This window comes from Pelodiscus sinensis, chromosome 15, assembly GCF_049634645.1.
Source record: "Pelodiscus sinensis isolate JC-2024 chromosome 15, ASM4963464v1, whole genome shotgun sequence".
Lineage (NCBI taxonomy): Eukaryota > Metazoa > Chordata > Testudines > Trionychidae > Pelodiscus > Pelodiscus sinensis.
Window position 1 is genome coordinate 37,000,853 of NC_134725.1, and position 21,656 is coordinate 37,022,508.

The 21,656-nt window shown below is 45.0% G+C and overlaps 1 protein-coding gene across 13 annotated transcripts in view; it reads left to right on the plus strand.

Annotated features, from left to right (window-relative positions):
- Positions 1 to 21,656, plus strand: part of ACACB (acetyl-CoA carboxylase beta) — a 79,653-nt gene that overhangs the window by 979 nt on the left and 57,018 nt on the right. For 5 of the 13 annotated variants that reach the window (XR_012896031.1, XR_012896030.1, XM_075898808.1 and 2 more), the window contains exons 2-3: positions 8,109 to 8,148; positions 8,968 to 9,632. Coding sequence is in view for 6 of the 13 variants with exons in the window: in XM_075898808.1 (XP_075754923.1) it covers positions 8,977 to 9,632 (656 nt within the window). In the remaining 7 variants the exon portion in view is untranslated. Of the gene's footprint in view, positions 1 to 7,871; positions 7,889 to 7,951; positions 7,978 to 8,108; positions 8,149 to 8,967; positions 9,633 to 14,629; positions 14,653 to 16,940; positions 17,204 to 18,942; positions 19,072 to 21,656 lie in introns of those variants that run through there. The other 8 variants (XM_075898800.1, XM_075898799.1, XM_075898802.1 and 5 more) reach the window with 8 other exon arrangements.

Sequence of the window (21,656 nt, forward strand, 5' to 3'; positions counted from 1 at the left end):
TGTGTGGTTTTGATAATGTGGATTTAAACGTGGATTAGATGATATCTTCAGATTCCCTTTCCTCTGTGATCTAAAGCAAGATTTTAACCTTCCTACCTTCTTAACAGCCTTTGTTCCACTATGATTTATTTTCCTTGCTTAGAAAGGCAATTGAATTGTGTGAATTTATTTCTCTTTATCACATCCTAAGATAAATAGAGAAACTTGAATGGAAATTCAGTTTCCAGGAAAATTAGAACTCCCATCTGTGTGTAGTAAACTTTTCTTCCCAGAGAACACAAATATTTTTGTCCCAAAAGAAATCAACAGCTGTCAGATAGTAGTAAATTAGTAATAAATTAACCACTAGAGGGAGATCTTAGAATCCTAAAAGTGTAGTGAAAAATTGTACAAGAAACTGAAGTAGGTTTCTTATGGGTGGTACCAGCTTCTTATGCAAAGGCCACAATTATTTACAAATACATCTGTGTAAGATTAATTTTTTAGAAATTTCATCAAATTAGTAAACTTGAGTCTGATAAAAATTCAGTTAATCCACTATATGTTTTGAAGACTTTGTAGATTTATTTGTGAAAAATTAAGTCATACTTTGCCATTAGCTACAGATTCAAAATTTTGCATAAACAATACTGCTGACTACTCCTTGCAGACTCATTAAATTGAACACTAGAATATTGACCTGTAGTGTAGTGTAGACATGCCCCAGGTGTCGAGATGCAGAATCCAAATTGAAATCCATTCACAACATGGTCTTACTTCTGGAGAGCAAGAGTAAGCAGATCCATATACACAAACAAAAATGAGACCCTAAAACATAGATCTTAGTTTTATAATTGTAATTAAATGTTAATCATTAAAACAGATATCTTCAGCTTTTAATTCTGCTGTGCAACACTGTAGGATAGCTACAAATGAGTTTATGCACAGTGCCTATTTAACTCATTTTTAAGACAACCGTGTGTGTTTTTAATTAAAACTTTCCATAGTGAACACATCTCCTCTTATTTGTTTGCAAATTTTATAGCAGACTGACACACAAGATGTTTGTGCAGAACACACTCAACATTGAACAGCTGTTCATTTTGTATCACTGGGTGACCCTTGTCCCACATAAATCTAGTCCTGTTGGTATGCAACAGAATAACTTGTAGCAGCTTGTCATGCTTGATGTGAAGTCGTTGTTGGCTTTTTTTAAACTTGTCTTCAGTAAAAGTTTCCCAAGCAGAACAACCAATGGGATTTTATTTAATATCAATGTCACAAGTATGATGAGAAAATTGATTTAGGAAAACTACATGAAATGTGAAACCATGCCAAAAATTCAGGTGACATTTCATGACATTAAACCTGTAAGGCCTCTAGTGATTGGAAATACCAGCAGCAATGAGAAGGTTACAGAAATAATCCTCTGAGCATATGACGGGCCATGCATTAGGAAAGTAGTCTGGGTTTTCTATTGCATGGTTTCAGATCCTTCTAGTCCTGAAGATATGTGTATGTCTAGCATGGCTCTGAATTTCAAACAAAACTATGGAAAACTAAAAAAACTTAAAAAACAAGTGGTCCTGCAGCAACTTAATGACTAACAAAAAATATAGAAGGTATCATGAGCTTCCGTGGGTACAACACATTTCTTCAGATGACTAGAACAGGGGTCCAGAGGTATAAATAAATAGCTGGAAAAGAGGGAAGATGAGGAAGGAAAAAGAAGGAAAAAAATCTTGTCAAGTAGAGTGTCCATGCTAAATAGAGTGGGCTGTAAGTTCCTCATGCTTAGTTTTTTATGTCACTAGAGTGTTGAATATCGCAGTCCACCCAGTTCATGTATTCACATCTTAATTAAATGTGTCAAATTTGCAAATGAAGGCAAGTTTCCCCAGTTTCTCCAGCTGCTTTTTGAAATAGCTCTGTAAGAGTATAATCACTTTTAGAGCCAGTAATAAGTGCCCAGGCAAGTTAAAATAGTCCCCAACAGATTTCTGTGTATTACCATTTTGAATATCTGATTTCTGTCCATTAATCCTTTATTGTAGAGACTTTTTTTAAGTTTTTTTCACTTGCAGACTAATATGTCTACCCCTCTGAGACTATGGAAAATTGGGAATCCATTGGAATAAACTTGTGTTTGGAAGTGTAATAAGCATTTAAATATATATATAAAAGCTTCAGAGGGGTAGCCGAGTTAGTCTGTAACAGGAAAAACTTAAGAAACAACAAATAGACTAGTTGCACCTTAAAGACTAACAAAACATGTAGATCAGAGCTACTCAACTTTGGAAGCTCCGCGGGCCACAATGATACTCACAGCACATGCCAAAGGCCGCAACTTAAGTGTGGTTGCATATACAGGCAGTCCCCGATTTACGCAGATCCGACTTATGTCGGCTCCGCAGTTACGAACGGGGCTTTTCTCGCCCTGGAGAACTGGAGCGGCGGGACGCCCAGATGCGCTGCAGTCCCGCCGCCCCCATCCTCCGGGGCGAGAAAAGCTGCTCCCTGTCTCTCTGGTCTGCAGGGAGACCGGGAGCAAAGCCGCGGAGCACGCCCGCAGCGGGACAGCCCGGGCGCGCCTGGGCTGTCCCGTTGCGGGCGTGCTCCAAGGCTTTGCTCCCCATCTCCCTGCAGACCAGGGAGACCGGAAGCAAAGCCGCAGAGGACTCTGCGGGCATGCTCCAAGGCTTTGCTGCCCGTCTCCCTGGTCAGCAGACCAGGGAAACGGAGCAAAGCCGTGGAGGACGCGGGCGGTCCCGCCACCCGCGTCTCCCTGGTCTGCTGGGGGGGGGGGTGTGCAGCTAGTGCCCCCCCCCAGCAGACCAGGCTTTTCTTGCCTACGCCTGGAGTAGAGCAGCTGGGGCGCTGCCGGGTTGGTCCCGCAGCGCCGCTCCTCGGCGCTACTGTACCAACCCGGCAGCACCCCAGCTGCTCTGCCCCAGGTGTCCTGATTCAGCCGCTGCTGGTCAGTTTCAGCAGTGGCGGAATCAGGACACCTGGGGCAGAGCAGCTGGGGTGCTGCTGGGTTGCTCCAGTAGCGCTGAGGAGCGGCGCTACTGGAGCAACCCAGCAGCACCCCAGCTACTCTGCCCCAGGCGTCCCCAAGTCAGCCACTGCTGAAACTGACCAGGGGCTGACTACAGGAAGCTGGAGGCAGAGTTGCTCTGCCCCGGGCTTCCTGGAATCAGCCTCTGACCAGTTTCAGCAGCAGCTGACTTGGGGACGCCTGGGTTTCTTAAGTTGAATCCGTATGTAAGTCAGAACTGGCGTCCAGATTCAGCTGCTGTTGAAACTGATCAGTTTCAGCAGCGGCTGACGCCAGTTCCAACTTACATACAGATTCAACTTAAGAACAAACCTACAGTCCCTATCTTGTACGTAACCCGGGGACTGCCTGTATATGGAAATATATATGCAAATAGATTCTTTTACACTGGTGGGCATGAATACAGCTGGTCCCCGACTTACAAACGCATCGACGTTCAACCAACCGCACTTACAACAAACCTCCCATTAAGCGTGGCTCCAACTTACAAATGGCAATCTGCGCTTACGAACAGTGCGGTCCCACTGAAATGAATGGGGTCCGTCTTACAAACACACCGAGTTATACCAAGTGCTTGGAACATAACTCGTTTGTAAGTCAGGGACTGGCTGTACAAAGATTAAGGCAAGACTACACAACAAACAGGCCCCATTTAAGTCAGTTTTTCTGATATTAATAAAATACAGTACAGTAAAACTCCGATGGTCCGGCATCTGATGTTCTGGCACTCCTGATGGTCCGGCACTATCAGAAACCTGGAAATGCTCCGGGCAGCCGGACCATTGGAGCTGCTCTGCCCCCAGCTTCCCTGATTCAGCCGCTGCTAAAACTGACCAGCGGCTGAATCGGGGAAGCTAGGGGCAGAGCAGCTGGAGTGCCGCCGAGTAGGTCCCGTAGCGCTGCCCCTCGGGGCTGTAGGACCAACCCAGCAGCACCCCAGCTGCTCTGCCCCAGGCGTCCCCAAGAGCAGCTGGGGTGCTGCTGGGTTGGTCTCACTGCGCCAAGGGTCGGCGCTACCAGACCAACCCAGCAGCACTCCAACTGCTCTGCTGCAGGTGTCCCCTATTCAGCCGCTGCTGAAACTGACCGGCAGCGGCTGAATCAGGGACCCCTGGGGCAGAGCTGGACTATCGGAAGGGGGGGCTATGAGGTGTCTGGGGTGGCATCCCACCCCAGACGTCTCATAACCCCCCTTTCCAATAGTCCGGCATATTTGATAATCCGGCACACCCTGGGTCCTAAAGGTGCCGGATTATTGGAAGTTTACTGTAGTTACCCACTTTCCATCCATATGATAGCACTTTTAATGAGCAATGACAGTCCAGGAATTTAACTATTAAGACGCATATCAACAGGAGGCTATTATGCTGACTACTTTTATGTTTCGGCTCCCACCTGCGAGCCGCGTGTTGAGCCCCATGTAAACTCAAACTACACTGCAGGCGACACACAAACAAGCCCGTGAACCACATGTAGAGTAGCCCTGATGTAGATGGTATCATGAGCTTTTGTGGCTCTGGTGCTTTTTCTGGGGTATGGTCACTTGCCTACCTAACGTAGATGAGGAAACTTTGTCCTGAGGTACAAATCCTATGTGATTGCTTATTCTGTCATTGTTTACATGCATCATATGTGAATGAATTCCTTTCTTGGGATGCCACTCCAGAGCAGCAGCCTTCAGAGATTGTCAAGGCCCACATTTTGTGTCTGGATTTCCCCATTTTGATTCGATTACCCTTCACAGAAAACCTACTGGCCCTACATCATATGGATTAAGGGATAGGGGCATAGGAGAAGCTTTTCCAGGTCAGAGCAGTAATTCATCAAGGAGAGCACTAAATGCTTTAGAGGAAGTTACCAGAAACTCCAAAACAGAATAACCTGCCAATAGGCATGTTTAACGTACAGATGTTAGTCCCTTCATATTGTGAGGCCTATGTGGAGCCTTGCTGTTCTACTGAAACAAGCATTTCCAGAATTAATACTTGTCTGTTGCCTTGTCATTTGTGAATGCAAAATTGAGAGGATGTGTGACAGCTGGGTCCAGTGGATAGGGGCATGGCCTGGGTGTTGTTTTATCAGCTTCATCACTGACTTGCTGTTTGACCTTGGTCAAGTCACTTCATCTCTCTGGGCTCCTGATTCCTTTCCTACCCTTTGTCTGTCTTGTCTTTTGGGTTTGTAAACTTTTCAGGGTAGGGACCGTTACTCTCCATATGTTTGGTACAGTGCTCTGCACAGTGGGCTCCGAACTCATGTGAGGCATCCAAGGTGCTACCACAGTACAGATAGTCCCCGACTTACGAATGAGTTACATACCAAGCACTTGGTCGTAACTCGATCTGTTCATAAGTCGAACCCTATTCATTTCAATGGGACTGCTCTGTTCGTAAGCTCGATCACGTTCGTAACTCAGGGCCATGCTTAATGGGAGGTTGGTCGTAAGGACGAATGGTCGTAAATGGATGCGTTTGTACCTCGGGCACTACCTATACAGATAGTAACAGTAATAACAATGCTAAGCTGCAAGGCAGGCCTCGTTAACAGATAATTACTGTAAATCATCCTGTGGAACTAGAAAACTCTGAGCCCATCCCAGTCCTGTCCATGGGACACTGTGTTCCTTCCTAGTGTACTAACTTGAGAGGCAGCACGATGCACCAGGCTGTCCCAGAATATTTTCCCAGGATGTATGTGTCCTGTTTTAAAAATAAACCACATCAGCTTTGCCCCAACACTCACAATGCAATAAAGTCTTGGACATGAGACAGCAGTGGGAGACCATTGTCCCATGACAGCGGCTTTGTTTGTTTTTTGGCATTGTAGGAGTGCCTTGCTGTACAAAATCATAGTAAGAGACCGTCTGCTCAAAGAGATGAGTGAAACATGGAAGAAAGGCAGACTCCTTCCCTTTTCCTCTGATACGTACTCAGAACATTGGGGACACCTTTGTAAACTGCCCAAGCAGGAGGTCTAAGTCACTTAGAATACATTTAATCCTTTCTGGTCACCCCCACGGTCCATGGAGATGGAAGGTGCCAGCGTCTATGTGGCTCGTGATAGAGATCATAGGCTGGGAGTGCAGGTTGTCTGGTGAGGAGCCCTAGTTGCAAAGCAGATTATTCAAGCCAGGTCATTGCAAAAGATACTGATAGATTCTGCACGTGGATTTGCTATGACCTTTCCCTTATGCCCTTAATTTGTGAAATTCTGGCAGAAACACTGTGAATGAGGATTAGGCAGAGGGAGGAAAGAAAAACCTTCTAAAAAGAGAATGAGAAATCCCGCCTCTCTCGGTTTCAATGGTTTGACTTGCAGGAGAACCTCAGAGTTAGAAACACCTTCAAAATCTGAAGCAAAATGCAGGACAATGTAGCACTTTAAAGACTAACAAGATGGTTTATTAGATGATGAGCTTTCGTGGGCCAGACCCACTTCCTCAGATCAAATAGTGGAAGAAAATAGTCACAACCATATATACCAAAGGATACAATTAAAAAAATGAACACATATGAAAAGGACAAATCACATTTCAGAACAGGAGGGGGATGCGGGGGGGTGGGGGGGAGGAAGGAAGGTAAGTGTCTGTGAATTGATGATATTAGAGGTGGGGAGAGTGGGATGTCTGTGAGCTAATGGTATTAGAGGTGATAATCGGGGAAGCTATCTTGGTAATGGGTAAGATAGTTTGCGTGTTTGTTCATTCCTTCCTGGAGAGTGTCGAATTTTAACATGAATGACAGTTCAGAGGATTCCCTTTCAAGTGCAGATGTGAAAGGTCTTTGTAGCAGAATGCAGGTGGTTAAGTCATTGAGAGAGTGTCCTTTCTGGTTAAAATGGCAAGAAACTGGTTTTTCTTTGTGATCTTGTCTGATATCTGTTTTGTGGGCATTAATCCTTTGGCGAAGTGTCTGAGATGTTTGTCCAATGTACATAGCAGACGGACACTTTTGGCACATGATAGCATAAATTATATTTTTGGATGTGCAGGAATATGTGTTCTTGATCTTATAACTCACTTGGTTAGGTCCAATAATGGTATCAGCAGAATGAATATGTGGACAAAGCTGGCACCCCAGACTAACACAGCTACATTTCTATCACTTTTTAAAAAATGTGAGATTTCTTTGTAACTCTGAACAAAATGTTATGGCTCTTCTTCAAAAAAAAAAATGACAACTGAACATTGACTTACTACAGCTTTGAAACTTTACTAGTCAGGAAAAATGCTGCTTTTAACCATCTTAATTTAAATGAAACAAGCACATGACAGTTTCCTTACTTTGTCAAATCTTTTTTTGTATTTCGTCTTTAAGTAGTTAATGTTTAACACAGTATTGTACTATGTTAGGATAGTTTTTGTTTGTTTGTTTCGTTTGGGCCTCTGCTGCTGCTGTCTGATAACTTTTGGTTCCTAATGAGGTGTGTGATTGATTGGTCAGTTTATAACTCTGGAGATTAGAGATGTGAATGTGTACCCATTTACACGATTAGCTGATGAACCTGGTCTCATTGGTTAATCCTAACAGTCATATGAAGCCTCCGCCACTGTTTCTGTTTCAGACATGGAGGGAAGGGGGAGGTGGGAGGCAGCTTCTGCAAACTGCCTGCCCTACCCCACTGCCTCTAATACAGAGGCAGTGGGAGGCAGCCAGCTCCCTCTTAGGATTTAATGTCAAAGTGAATGCACATCAGCTGCTTCTATAAGTCACACAACCTTACAATCATTAGACTGTCATGTTTCTGTAGGAAAAAGGCATGCTGTTGACTTGTATTAGCCCAGTAGGCATACCTAGGGGTAGCGGAGTGCACAGCACCAGTGAACTCTTGCCAAGGTTCTGTTTTTAGGAGGTAAAAATAACTTGTGCGCTAACAGTGTTTTCAGTTTAGCTATTGCCTGTGAGTACGTTGCAGTGCTGAATGAAGGACCAAGCAAAAGGGTTTGTCAGAAGTGTTTTGTTGGTCAAAAGATAAAGTAGCTGACTGCTTTTGGCACTGAATGCTCTTTGGATGTTGGAAATATGAGTGAAGATCTCCTAACCAACATTTTGCTTCTGTTTATTTTTCACAGGATCTTTGGCGTGCAGAGGAGGAAGGACCCATTCTGCAAGGTCTGGCTGCTGGCAACTGCCTTTTGTTCTGTTAATCTAATATGCACCAGTAACAAATAGCTAATAGAGAATCGTGCTAGTTTGATGATTAAGGGTCTGTGGTTTTGGAGCAAGGGGACTCTGATTACTACGCTTGCTGTTATGATAGAATTCCTAGTGTTCTCAGAGGATGAACGCTGGTTGCTGTGACATGCTTTGAGCATAGAAGTTTTAGGGTACGTCTAGACTACATGCCTCTGTCGCCAGAGGCATGTAGATTAGGCTACCCGACAGAGTAAAATGAAGCGGCGATTTAAATAATCGCCGCTTCATTTAAATTTACATGGCTGCCGCGTTGAGCCGACAAACAGTTGATCAGCTGTTTGTCGGCTCAGCGCGATAGTCTGGACGCTCCCCTGCCGACATCAAAGGGAGTTGTCGACAACCCAGGTATGCCTCATCCCAGGAGGCATACCTGGGTTGTCGACAACTCCCTTTGATGTCGGCAGGGGAGCGTCCAGACTATCGCGCTGAGCCGACAAACAGCTGATCAGCTGTTTGTCGGCTCAACGCGGCAGCCGTAAATTTAAATGAAGCGGCGATTATTTAAATCGCCGCTTCATTTTACTCTGTCGGGTAGCCTAATCTACATGCCTCTGGCGACAGAGGCATGTAGTCTAGACGTACCCTTACAGTGTTGTCTGATCTGTGCTAACATTTGGGATCCAAAGAGTCTTTCTCTGTTAGAATGAGTCATGCCCAGTCCACTTGGTGTTGCTGAACTAGATTGTGACTTATAAATATTCATTTTTTCTTCTTCTCCCTCCCACCCCCCTCCAGAGTTTCTGAATGGTATTGCTGGCTGTTTTGTCCTGCCTGATTTTGCTATGGTTTATATGGACTGAAATGGCACATTCTCAGCCTGTTATCCAGACAAAGTCAGAGACTGAGACCCCCATTCTAGAGTCTCCAGCGGCCTTTGAAAATGAGATACCTTCAAAAGTTTCAACATGCCAACTGGAGGAGAGGACTGTATCCCCCTCCCAGTCCAAAGAGCCTTGTCAGACCTCACTGACCTCTCAACAGGCGTCCCTGGATGCCTCTAAGGAAGCAACAAGTATACTTTGGCAACACAAACTTCCAGACAGCCTTTCTTCCTCTGACATGTCAGAGCCGGCACAAGATGTTCCAGCAAGCAGCTTAGCAGGGCCTTTATCTTTGGTGCCTCTTCCTTCATCAAACCAGCAGAGGGAGCCAAGGACGACTGTCTCCGGAATCAAGCAGGAACAGTTTATAGAATGTACTCAGGCACAGCTCAAAAGGCAAGCAATGGCAAAATTTGTCCTGGGCTCTTTTGAAGATAATTCATCTGATGAGGAGCTGGTACCTGAAGCCTTTAAAGTCACCAGCAAAAGAAGTACCACAGCAAGCATTGGTTCCTCCTCCTCTTTTGAGTCCTTTTTGCTAACGTCACTGTCAGAGTCCAGTTCTTCCATAATCATGAGGTAAAAAGCCCTGAGATTTGTTTTCACCTTCTTTTGCTAAAAGCCATTTATAAACAAGGATGGGGAACGGTGGGAGGTAGGAGTCAGTGTATAAAATTAAAAATTACCTCCCTTCAATCCCATCCCGTGCTCATTTTACTGAAAATTGCTCCTTTTCTTTTAATGAGATTTTGTTTTTATATGGAAACTTTTTTTTTTAATCCATTAACATGATTGGGGTGCTGTGGTTTGAGAAAAACAGTAAGATTGTTGTAAACAAGACCGTCTCCAGGGTTAGGGTAGTTTTGCTCACTGCGCTTGCCTGCCTAGCATTTTCAGGGTGTTCCAATTGAACCATAGCAGTGCTGTGATTGGATGCAGAGAGAGCACACAGCTCTCACAATCTACGTGGTATCCAATCAGCATGCACCGCACTTCATGTGCCCTTGCTTTGTGTGTGGGTCACTTTAGTAATACCGGTAGGGAAAAAACTATTTAGATGGAAACCAGCAGAAACTGCAAGTGGGCAATGGTAACAAAATGTCTTATGGGTCACAAAAAAACCCCCGATGGGCTGTGTGTGGCCCTCAGGCTGCAAGTTGCCCGCCACTGGAGTAGAACCTTGCTAATCCTATGCTTTGCTGTTCTGTGCATTTTAGATTTTTGCCCCCAAACACCGGGCAGAGACTTAGCCAAGGTTTATAAGCAGAGCATTGCTAAATCTAAACCTATGCTTTGTGGAACCAGGACCTCATCCAATATTTTGTGATTGCCAGTGGTTGGCCTGGTCACTGGTGCAGATTAGCAAGGTAATGTTGACTTTGAGAGGCTATTTATGCATATTTACAGCATGTCAATGTCCAAGGAGATATTTGCTGGTGCATTAAATCTGTTACTAAGTGGACAGAGCAGGTGGGAAATTAATAGAGGAAAATGGAACTGCAGAGTGTAGTCTGGCCCATACATGCTTACTTCATGATAAGCTTTAGATGTACACAGCTGTGTGGGCTTTCAGTGAGCTTGGAAGAGTATTTAGTGTCCCTGTTTGAATTAGAAATGGGCCTGGATGAGGATCCTTGATCTAAAAAGTTCCCTAGTTGCAATCCTGATGTACATGTTGCTTCTCAGACTCATCTCTACTTTGAATTAAATTCCACCATGTATAATATGTTTTGGTTTGGTTTCCAAATAGATATAAAACAATCACTTCAGTACAGCTGTTCGAGGTGGTATGTCCACAAGAACTGTGTTCAAATGTCTGTGCAGAGAGCTGTCTTTCTCCTCTCTGTGTGTGTTGCATACGAATCATAGGAACAGAGTGCTGCAACAGTTTTGAAAGTGCCTTGTTCATGCTCAGAAAGTACCACCGGTGCCAGCCTGTTCTTGTCAATGAGCACCAGTGACTTGTCTGAGGAGAGATTAGAGGGCTGCAGCTTGAATTCAGCAAGTAAAGAGGTCATTCTAGTTAGGGATATAAAAGAGTAGTCAAGTCAACTACTCACTCCCTCCTCCCTTGCTGCCTCATAGATGAGCTGGAAGCAGGAGACCGTGCTGGGGAAAGCCAGCTTAAAAGCTGGTTCCCCCAGTACCATCTCTGCAGTGAGGGGTAGGAGAGGCAGAGGTGCAGTGGTTAGGAACCCAGCACAAGCAGCTGGTGCCAGGTCCCAGATCTACTCCGCTGCAGTTCTGCCTTTTAAATGTACAGCCGCTCCCCGAGTTACGAACAAATTACAGACCAACCCTTGGTCCGTAACTTGTTCATAACTCGGGGAGCATCTGTACATTTAAAAGGCAAAACTGCAGTGGAGTAGATCTGGGACCTGGCACCAGCCGGGTGCCAACACTTGGTCCGTAACTCGAAGTGTTTGTAACTCAGATCCCATAGAGTTACATGGCGACCGCACTGTTCGTAAGCGCGGATCACCGTTCGTAACTTGGATCTGCATTTACAACTGCTTTGGTCGTAAGTGCTGATGGTCATAACTCGGGGAGTGGCTGTAGTAAGAACCAGGTGGCTCTTACTACATATAAAAAGCAGAGCCGCAGCGGCATAGATCTGGGACCCAGCATGAGCTGGGACTCAACAATCCCAGCTCACGCCGGTTCTGGGACCTACCCCTACTGCAGCTCTGCAGTTTAAATGTAGTAGGAACCAGGCTGCCTGTGCCCTTGGCTTACATAAGAACATCAAAACGGCCATACTGGGTCAGACCAAAGGTCTGTCTAGCCCAGTAGCCTGTCTGCCGACAGTGGCCAGCACCAGGTGCCCCAGAGAGGGTGGACCAAAGACAATGATCAAGTGATTTGTCTCCTGCCATCTCTCTCCAGCCTCTGACAAACAGAGGCCAGGGACACCATTTCTATCCCCTGGCTAATAGCCTTTTATGGACTTAACCTCCATGAAATTATCTAGCTTCTCTTTAAACTCTGTTATAGTCCTAGCCTTCACAGCCTCCTCTGGCAAGGAGTTCCACAATTTGGCTTCTATTGTATTTAAACTGCAGAGCCGCAGCGGGGCTTCTTATGGACTAATCGAGTACATGATTAGTCAATAACCCATTTCTTAACATCTTTAATCCTAGTTCTTGCAAGTGGGGGCTGCTAATGGCAGGCTTAGCTGCCTATCTGGGATTCGCTAGAACAGCCTTGAATTATTTCCCCCAACTCTGTAAAGTTTTCAGTTGGGTTTTTAAAAAGTGTGGAATTACGTCAAGAGAAAAAAATGTCAGCTGAGTTAAGTAGCTTAATATGAGAGAAATAATAGAAGGTCTATTTAACTTTTGAACTGTGATGAGCAATGTGGCTGATAAATCCGCTTGACTTAGAGTTGCCTTTCCAGACTTTGTAGCTTCATAACCCTGGGTGCACTCGGTGGCTGTGCAAAGGAAAAAGAGAAAGTGACTACACACAGAGGCTATGTCTAGACTGCAAGCTTCTTTCGAAGGAGGCTCTTTCGAAAGATACTTTCGAAAGAGGCTCTTTCGAAAGAGCGCGTTTAGACTGCACGCGGAACTTTCGAAAAAGCAAGCCGCTTTTTCGAAAGAAAGCACCCAGTGAGTCTGGATGCTCTCTTTCTAAAAAGCCTGTTTGCTTTCAAGAACGCCTTCTTTCGAAAGAGCACTTTCGAAAGAAGGCGTTCTTCCTCGTGGAATTAGGTTTACCACCGTCGAAAGAAAAGCCGCATTCTTTCGATTTAATTTCGAAAGAACGCGGCTGCAGTCTAGACGCAGGTGAAGTTTTTTCGAAAAAGGGCTACTTTTTTTGAAAAAACCCCTGAATCTGGACACAGCCAGAGTGCTGTCAGAGTCACATTGCAAAAATGGATTTTTTTCTTCTCTTAGACTCTTTCCAACTGCATATAAAGGTTATAACAGATATTAATTGTAATGTTTAAAGATATTAGGATTGTGAAAGATTAACCAATAAGCACCACCCTAAATGGGTGAGATGCTTATCAATTCTGGCTAACTTGTAACCGGCGGGGTCAAGAGCAGCTTCCCTCCTGCTGTAGTGGGGTCTGCTGCAAAGAGGTTGCTCCACAGGCAGAGGCTGCTCCCGTGTCCTGAGCAGTCTCTTGTCCACTAGGGGCCTGCATCTACCATGGACAAGGGCTTCTTCAGCAGGGGCCAGCTTGCCAGCAGTAGTGCCAGCCCCAGCCCCAATCCCCATGTGGGGCATGGGAGCTGGCGGAGCTCTAGCCCCAGTGTGGGAGCTGGTAGCCCGGGGTTGGGGGTGAGAGACCTGGGGGCTGTTCCAGCTGGGCTTGTGTGGTTCCCCAGCCCAGATCCCTCTTTAGTTGGTTAACTGGTTAAATGATAGGTCAACCTAACATTTAACTAATTAACTGATTAAGTGGGATTTTATACCCCTAAAAGATATCAGATGTATATGTGCTTTTGTTTGGTCAATTTGGATGCATATCCTTAAACACAGTAACTAATGTTCAAATCACATTAGTTCTTTTTCTTCTCTGCTTTCTCTTTCATTTCTTGTGGGTCTCGCCCATGAAAGCTCATCACCTAATAAACCATCTTGTTAGTCTTTAAAGTGCTACATAGTCCTGTTTTTTGTTTCAGCTACACCAGACTAACACGGCTACATTTCTATCACTATTTTCTTTCATTTTTGGTTTTTCCCTTGTAGGCTTGTTGTAGTTTTTCCCTGCCAAGCACGCCATCTGTTGGTCTGTGCAAATGTTGCTACCTTGTTGCTTCCAAAAATCATCATGAGTCCAAGATTTGCCCTCAGCTACCCTCATGCTAATCTCATGCAGATGTGAATTTTCATGGAAGTAACTAAGGGCAGACTTTATTTCACTGGTGGGACGATAAGACCATATTTAATAGAGAGGAACAGAATCATGTAAGTTACACTTGCATTCAAGCTTTTCTGTAAGATGTATTTGTTTTGCTCAATAACTGCAGTTTTCTTGGAGTGACTTACGGGCATGATTTTCAGATACTTTAAGCACACAGAATGAATGCAGAGTTAATTGGCTAATGAGCCATACACAAAAGTGCTTCATTGACCAATTGCTCCTGAAGTTTACTAAATAAATCCACAATTTACTGTCAGCAGAGGAAGATCTTTATTCTCTGGAGTTTTGAGCAGGATGAATTGCAACTTTTGTGCCCTCTTAAGCTCAGGTAGAAATACAGCTGTGTACTGTCCACTTAATCATTTTATTCCCTGTGCTTGGACTGCACAAAGGTAATACTCAATTTAGAAATTTCCAGTATTATTTGACTGTCTCTGTTTTCAGGGGCTGGGAAGAGAGATGTCAGACACAGTAATGAGTAAAATGAAGGCCAGCAGTCAGCAGCATTTCTCTGCTTTTTCCTATGTAAATGCCTGGTTTCTGAGTGTGTTGAAATGGTCACCAGGTGTTAATAAAGGAAGTAAGTGTATCCCTTTAAGGGGAAGCAATAAAGCCACCTGGGCCTGAGTTAGACTTGAGGCAAAGGGCTGATGATGAGATTATCCTGGCCTTATGGGATTTGCTCCTTAGCTGCTGAATTGTTTGGCTTGGTGTCCTTTAGAGGTAAGAGAGCTGTTAAAGATCTGACTGCTTGTGACTCAAGAGTGGGAATGTGTCATAAGTCACAATGTTGACTGTTTGGTGAAACTTGGGGCCCGGTCCTGTTGAGGTGCGGAGTGCCCTCAGTTCCTCTTGGATCTGGGAACAGTGGCACCTTGTTGGGTCAGGTGGTTAGAGAAAGGGTTGCTGCTAGGGAAGAAGTTATTCAGGGTAGGCTTTTATTTCACTTCTGTGGCCTGTTGAGAGCTTGGGCTCACAGGCAAGTGACTTTTGTGTGTGGTCTTTGGGGAGAGGCTGTTTCCTTCACTCTTATAAAGCTGAGTGAACTATTCCTGAGATCCGGAGAGGAAAGGTGCTGGTGGTTAATAGAATCCAATTCACAGCGCTCCTATGCACTAAATGCTTATGAGCAAGGGTTGTAGATTTGGCATTGATCCTTTATGTGTTAATTAGTAACTTGTGTTGATAAAATGTTTTTCACTGAGCAAATAGTTAGGCCTTGAGACCGTTAAAACAACTCTCAAGGCAGATAGCGACAGGAAAGTACAGACTGTCTGCTTGGAACAAAGTGCTCTCATTTTTTAAAAGGGAAAGTCTTGCCTTGGATTTGGTCTTTGCACTTTGGGTCACCAGTTAACTGACTAAGCTCTGTGAAGAGGTTGGAGAGGAGTGGTGAGCAGGGAAAGGAGTGGGTAGGATCTGTGGCTGCTGGAGCAAAAGTGTCTTTGCCTGCTCACCTCATGAATAAAGAGGGAAGCCACATGGGTGTTACCAGAGTGCTGTCCAGGGCTTTGGAGGCCAGCAGCGCTGATGCTGTCTCTAAGATAGCTTTTATAGGCCCTGATGATGCACTATTGACTTCAATGCCATAGGGTCCAGGGCGTGCAGAATGGGTGCAGTGTTCTCACAGCTCTGTGTAATAGCATCTGTTCCTCTTCCACAGCCCGAGAACAGGGGCCTGTATAGGGATAGTAACTTTCCTGTGAAGGGGTCATTCCTTTAACCCCTCCCAATGCCAGTATCCCACTGTAGCTGGGAGCAGACCAGCCTTAAAACAGTGAGTCTGATAGACTTAACTGTGTTCATTCACCAGCAAGGGGAGCTTGCTCATCATATAAGGTACTTTGCTGTGTCTGTGCTTTGCATTTCTAGGCGGGGAATACTTTGAAAGTGGGATCTAGAGTCAGACATGGATTCTTGCCTGCGAGGTGTTTAATTGGGGTTCGGTCCCAGCATTACAGTTCAGTCTAGGGATGTAATAGTGTAGTCGATTAACTAGTAAGCAAAAGCTTATTGGTTAATGCTATAAACCATATTCATCCTCTCCCCCCCCCCCCCTTCCAGCCAGTCAATTTTTTAGCAGGCTGAACAGCAGCCTGGCTCATGGTTGGTCCGGGACCTAACCCCACAGCGTCTTTGCATTTAAAGTGTATTAGGAGCCAGGCTGCTGCCACCCTGCGCTGCTCCCTTGTGTCAGCTGGTCTGCACGGGAGCTGGTTTTTAAACTGGAGTGGCAGGGGGCTCTTCGGGAGTGGGGCTGGAGCACACTGGCTGCTGGCCCCACCCCAGGGACTATAAAATAGTTGAGTAACCAATAAGAATTCATGAGGTTAATCAGCTATTCAATTTACCGGTATTTAACATCCCTACTTCAGGCCCCACTCTGTTCACTGCATCTGTTCTCATCCTGCATGTGAGTTGTCACAGCCCCCTTCTCTGGTATGAGCCACTTATACGTATCCCTGTGATAAAGCTGACGGGAATAACTTGCAGCATGAAACAAAAATAAATATCAGTCTTTCAAATCCCTTTTCATATTCACTTCTGCCACAATGCCTGGAAGAATTTAACTGTTTCAAGGCTAATCTGGGCAGAGGCCTTTATTGTTTTTATATAATTACGACATGAACTAAAAGGTAGCCAATGACTTTGTCTGTAAAATCATATGGATTTGATTCTCATTCTCCCCTGCCCTTTGTATGTCGTGCTGTGTCTTGGTCTGGAAGATCTTCAGGGCAGAGACCATGGCTAGCTCTTTTGATGCATCACCCTGCACATCAGGAATACCTGCTCTGTTGCAAGTGTAGGTCACTTCAACACAGGCAATGCAAATGTTCTGCCTTCAAGTCTAGGTGGTGGCCCTGCCTTTGCACCTACTCTGTGTAGTAAGGGAAGAGTTGGGGTCTGCCCCATCCTCCCACCACGTCACTCCCACTTTGATTCTTCAGAACAAAACCCTGACCTCGCTGAGTATCTGATGAAGGGGAAGCTGCTCTGAGCTACTGTTGTTTTAAAGAGAAGTGGATGGAGGCAGCCCAAGGTCATTTATGTAAAGTTTCTCAGCTGTGCCACAGGGTGCTGCTATAGAGTTGGCTGTTTGTTGTTACTCCTCTAGCTACCCGGGGAAGGGGAACAAATGGAGGCAGGGAAGAGAGACGGAGAAATGGAGGAGGAAGAGGAAGAACCGGGGCTGGACTCTGCATTGGGACCCTAACGGCATGTTGAACTCCAGAATGGAGGGAAAGGAGGGGTCCAGGTTCCCGGGGCTGAGAAGGTTGGCATTAGAGACAAAATACATGTTCTGCTGTGTTACCTTGAAAAGGGGATAAGGACTTCAAGGCAGAATTTAACTTTCTAACAGCTGGAACTTTTCTCTGCTTAGCAAAGCAACAGGCGGCGGCGGCTGCTGCTGCTCCTTTCTGATATGCTTCTAGAGGTTTTACTTTTCCAGTTGCTTAGGTCTGAGTGTAATTCTGGGTATAAATCCTTGTACTTGTTGAGATGTGTGTAGGGAGGTCCTGGAAAGTTAGCTGTGGCTAGGCATTGTTCCCTAAACATTGCCTCCGGCACACTGTTTTTATTTTCTCATTGCTTTGTGAAAGTTAATTAAGGAAGCAGCTTTTCGTACGCAGCTTTCCTGTTTCATTTTCTAAGATTGACAGTTAGTTATATGCGGGGAGAAGGGGGTTCTGCAGTGGCATTTAATTTTTTTATTTCTGCATTTGTGAATGGTGCTGTCAGACTAAAAATATTTGAAAAACAAACTCAACTTCCATGTATTACCCCCACGTTCATTAAAGCGAAAATCTTTGTAAAACCAAATTCGTAATAGTTTGTTTTCGTCTCCATTTCATGTTCTGCTCTAGCACAGCATTGCATTATTTGCATTCAGTCACCTGCAGGCTGGGGTGAATGTTGAAGCACAACTTATTGAAATCTAAAAGTATTTTGAGGGGCTGGAAGAGAAAAGGGGGTTTCTGTGCACATTACTTTTTTTATTGAGAGTTAGCAACATATTCATGACTTTGTTGCAGATCTCATTATTTGGTGCTTTTCTTAAAGATGCACCTCCTGGAGTCACTTTTTCTTATATGAGATTCTCTGATTTCATTGGGGAGAAGAGTGGGAGGGGAACCCTCCCTCTGAAAATATGGATCATGGATTCTCAAAATCCAGAAGACAGTTAAGAGACTGGAGAGTAGTATGTTAAAAAATATTGGCATATGTCTTTTGGCATTTGAATACTTGTGGTTGACACTCCTGGGATAAATACCTACTCAATAACTGGCCTTGGCTAGCTAACTCCAGTCTAGAAGTCAGAGTATAAATTGCTCCTATGAGTAAAGATCCCCAGAGTGGGGAAGCAGCGTTTGGCCCAATATTTTGCAATATTTAGTCACTGATAAGAAAACAAATGTGCTTCTGTCAATATGAGTGTCTGTTCAAAACCACATGCTCATTTTTTTTCCTTTTGTGTACTATGCACAAATAGTGTAATGCATTTGATTGTTTCATGCTGATTTCATGACGGGCATGTGCCCCAATCCTGGGCAGAGCATTGCTTACTTCAAAGTGCTTCTCTTGCTTGGAGAGGCTCCCAAGGGTTGAAGGCTTAGGCCTTTCATGTTTCTGTAGAGGTGGGAGGGGAAACAACAAAGTATGCAGCAGAGAAGCAGGATGGTCTTGTAGACTGAGCATGGAACAGTCAGCTAGTTTCTCCACTGCTGCGGATTTGCTGCATATGCCGGGGGCAAATCACATTGCAGCTCTGTGCCATACGGCAGGTCTGCACTTAAAACATGTCAGTGCTTCAGGGAAGATGCTACATTGACCAGAGATTTTTTTCCTGTTGGTGTAGTTAATCCATTTCCATGAGAGGCCATAGCGATAGCGGGAGCACTCCCATTAACATAGCCCTGTTTTATGCCATGGCTTGGGTTTAACTGTCACACTAGGGTATGATTTTTTTTTTTGCATGTTGTTGATGTGATGTTGTAGTTATGTGGGTGTAAGCTTATCTTGCAGAGCTGTCCTCATGCTCCTCTTCTGTGACTTGGAGAAAAGAGAGCCTACCCCGTAGTGGGGTTGTGAGGCTTGCTGACGGATTACAAATGAGAGATCCTCGAGTGAAGTATCTGACGGGTAGGTGTGTGCATCTGACGAAGTGGGCTCCAGCCCACAAAAGCTTATGCCCAGATACATGCGTTTGGTCTCTAAAGTGTCTTGTGTGAATTAGTTGTAAAGTATTGGTGGCTAGTTGTGTCTGTTTCTACTGCCCATTTGCTGCCTGACGCTACTGAATTCATGAGTGTTTAAAAGTCTCAGGGGGTAGCTGTGCTAGTCTGTAATTTCTAAAAAACAAGTAGTCCTGTAGCACCTTAGGGACTAACCAAAATATGTTACTTTATATAAATAACATATTTTGGTTAGTCCCTAAGGTGCTACAGGACTACTTGTTGTTTTCATGAGTGTTTAGTTCCCTCTCTGTCCCTTCTAAAAAGGAGCTCACACTTTTCTTCTTTTATTCTCTGCCTAGTCTACTTGATAGCTTCTGTGCTAGGGGTGGGCAATAATTTTTGAGGGGGGGGCCACTCCAAGATTTTGGAAAGTGGTTGAGGGCTGCATTCTTCCATGGTATTAATGGAGGAGGTGTGGGGTCTGGGATGGAAGTTGAGTGCAGAGGGGAGCTTGGGCAAGGGACTGGGGTGCAGGAGGGAGACTGGAGTCTGGGAGGGAGTTTGGGTGAAGGAGGCAGTTGTGACCTAAGGCAGGGGACTGGAGTGCAGGGTTTAGGATATGATCTAGGTTAGGAGGAGATTGTATCTGGGGCAGGAGCTTGGGGTGCCAGATGTGGGACAGGGTATGAGTGTAAGAGGGGACAGACAGTTTGAGTGTGTTGATTGGGAGGGAAGAGGGTTGGGGAAGGGGAGGGGCTGGGCCAGAGGCAGGTTCTGGCCAGGAGGCTTACCAGTCAGCAGCAAAGCCAGGTAAGGCTTGCAGAGTTTAAAACCAGGCCTGCCTGCCCAGCCACGTGCTTGTGTGAATAACTGAGTGGAGAAAAGGGGGTGTGGTTCTTCTTGGCTGCCTGTTATTCAAACAGGAAGTTCCCATTGGCCAGTTTCTGGCCAGAAACCAGCCAATGGGATTGTGCTGGGGGTGGAGGCAGCTCCTGAAGCTTTCCCCCCTCCTCTCCAGTTTTGAAACAAAAATGGGGCCTGGCAGCTGTGTTCCTAAGTTGTGTGGGGGAGTTGCAGGGCAAGCTGGGGAATCTGCCTGGGGCTCTCCTTTGCCTCTGCAGGCCGGATCCAGTGGCTTGGTGGGCTGGATCTCACCCACAGACCATATCTTGCCCAACCCTGTTCTATGGTTTTGATTTCAACAAAGCCCATTTCTCATAAACCAAGCTGTTAGACTGTATACAGTGTAATTTTCACCATGTCTAACTCAATACAATAGAGACACGAGGCAAGTGAGATGTTTATTGAACGAAGCAAATGAGATGTTTATCTTGGTCAGAGAGTAGGGTTATTAAAATGTGTTTATTTAGGTACAGTTCTTATGTAGTTTTCTCTATATAGTATTTAGAACAATGAAGTCAAGGCATGTGTACTGCATGTACTTTCACCAACAATTTACTCTTTTAGCTGTTCATCTCTGGCTTTCTGGATATTAAGGCTGTAATTTACTCTGTCTGAATCTCCTAGTGCAAAAGCTTTGATTTTTAAATTTTCGTTTGTATATTTCCAATATCTGATGTCTTACATGTATGCATTTTCTCTTTGTGGTGCTTTCTGGAATACTAGACAAAGGTTTAGAATATTTAGATCTGGTAGAACCACAAAAAAGAAAAGTGAAAAATGTGTTTGCAAGTGTTAGGTTAAAACTTGCTGGCTGAACTACTTACAGAGAGAGGCTTTGACTCGCTCAGGATGCAGTGAAGAAGGAATTCTTCTATGGCTGACTTGCATGCATGTTCCTGCCCTGTGTGTCAGGCCCCCTCCCTCAGCCAGCACTTTTGTTGTTGTCAGCCGACAGTCAGGGCAGTGTGTATGTGCTATACACCCGAGACTTTAACTGCTGAGACCGGGGTCCCTTGCAGCAGGCAACCTGGAGGAGGCTGACGGGTACCCAATAAGAGTACAGGGAGAGCTTATAACACCTTAGATTTCAGCTGCTAGAATCTGTGATTCCTTCGCAGCGGGCAGCCTTGGGGATGCTGAGAAGTGCCCCAACGGATCTGCCACCTGGGAGTGACACAAATCCAAACACCCAAGCTCTCCCTATATCTGTCCCTTAAGACCAGCTGAAGTTCTTTTAAATTGTGCTTGGTTCTGTTACAGCAACTGAAGGAGTCAGGTTAAAGCTTAAACAGTTACAGGTTTATTGAGGAAGCTTATAAATCTCATGGTTACAATGGCTATTGCTCTATTTTTTAACGACTAGCAAAATATAGATCTTAAAAATGGTTACAAAGAAGATAAAGATAGAAAAATAGAAATAATGGTACCAAGTAATAGCTTACTCTTTCTATGTGTACACTTAAGACAGAGGACCACATCCAGGTACAATTTTTACCCCCTTCTGTGCCTCTCGACTCCAGCATGTCAGGCCAGGGCTGGTCCCTCAATTCCTAGGAAAGACGAAAATACAAGGTGGGCGTCCCCATTGACCTCCCATGGACTCCCCACGTCATTTCCCTGGAACCGAGGATCAGCTGGGGACTCTCC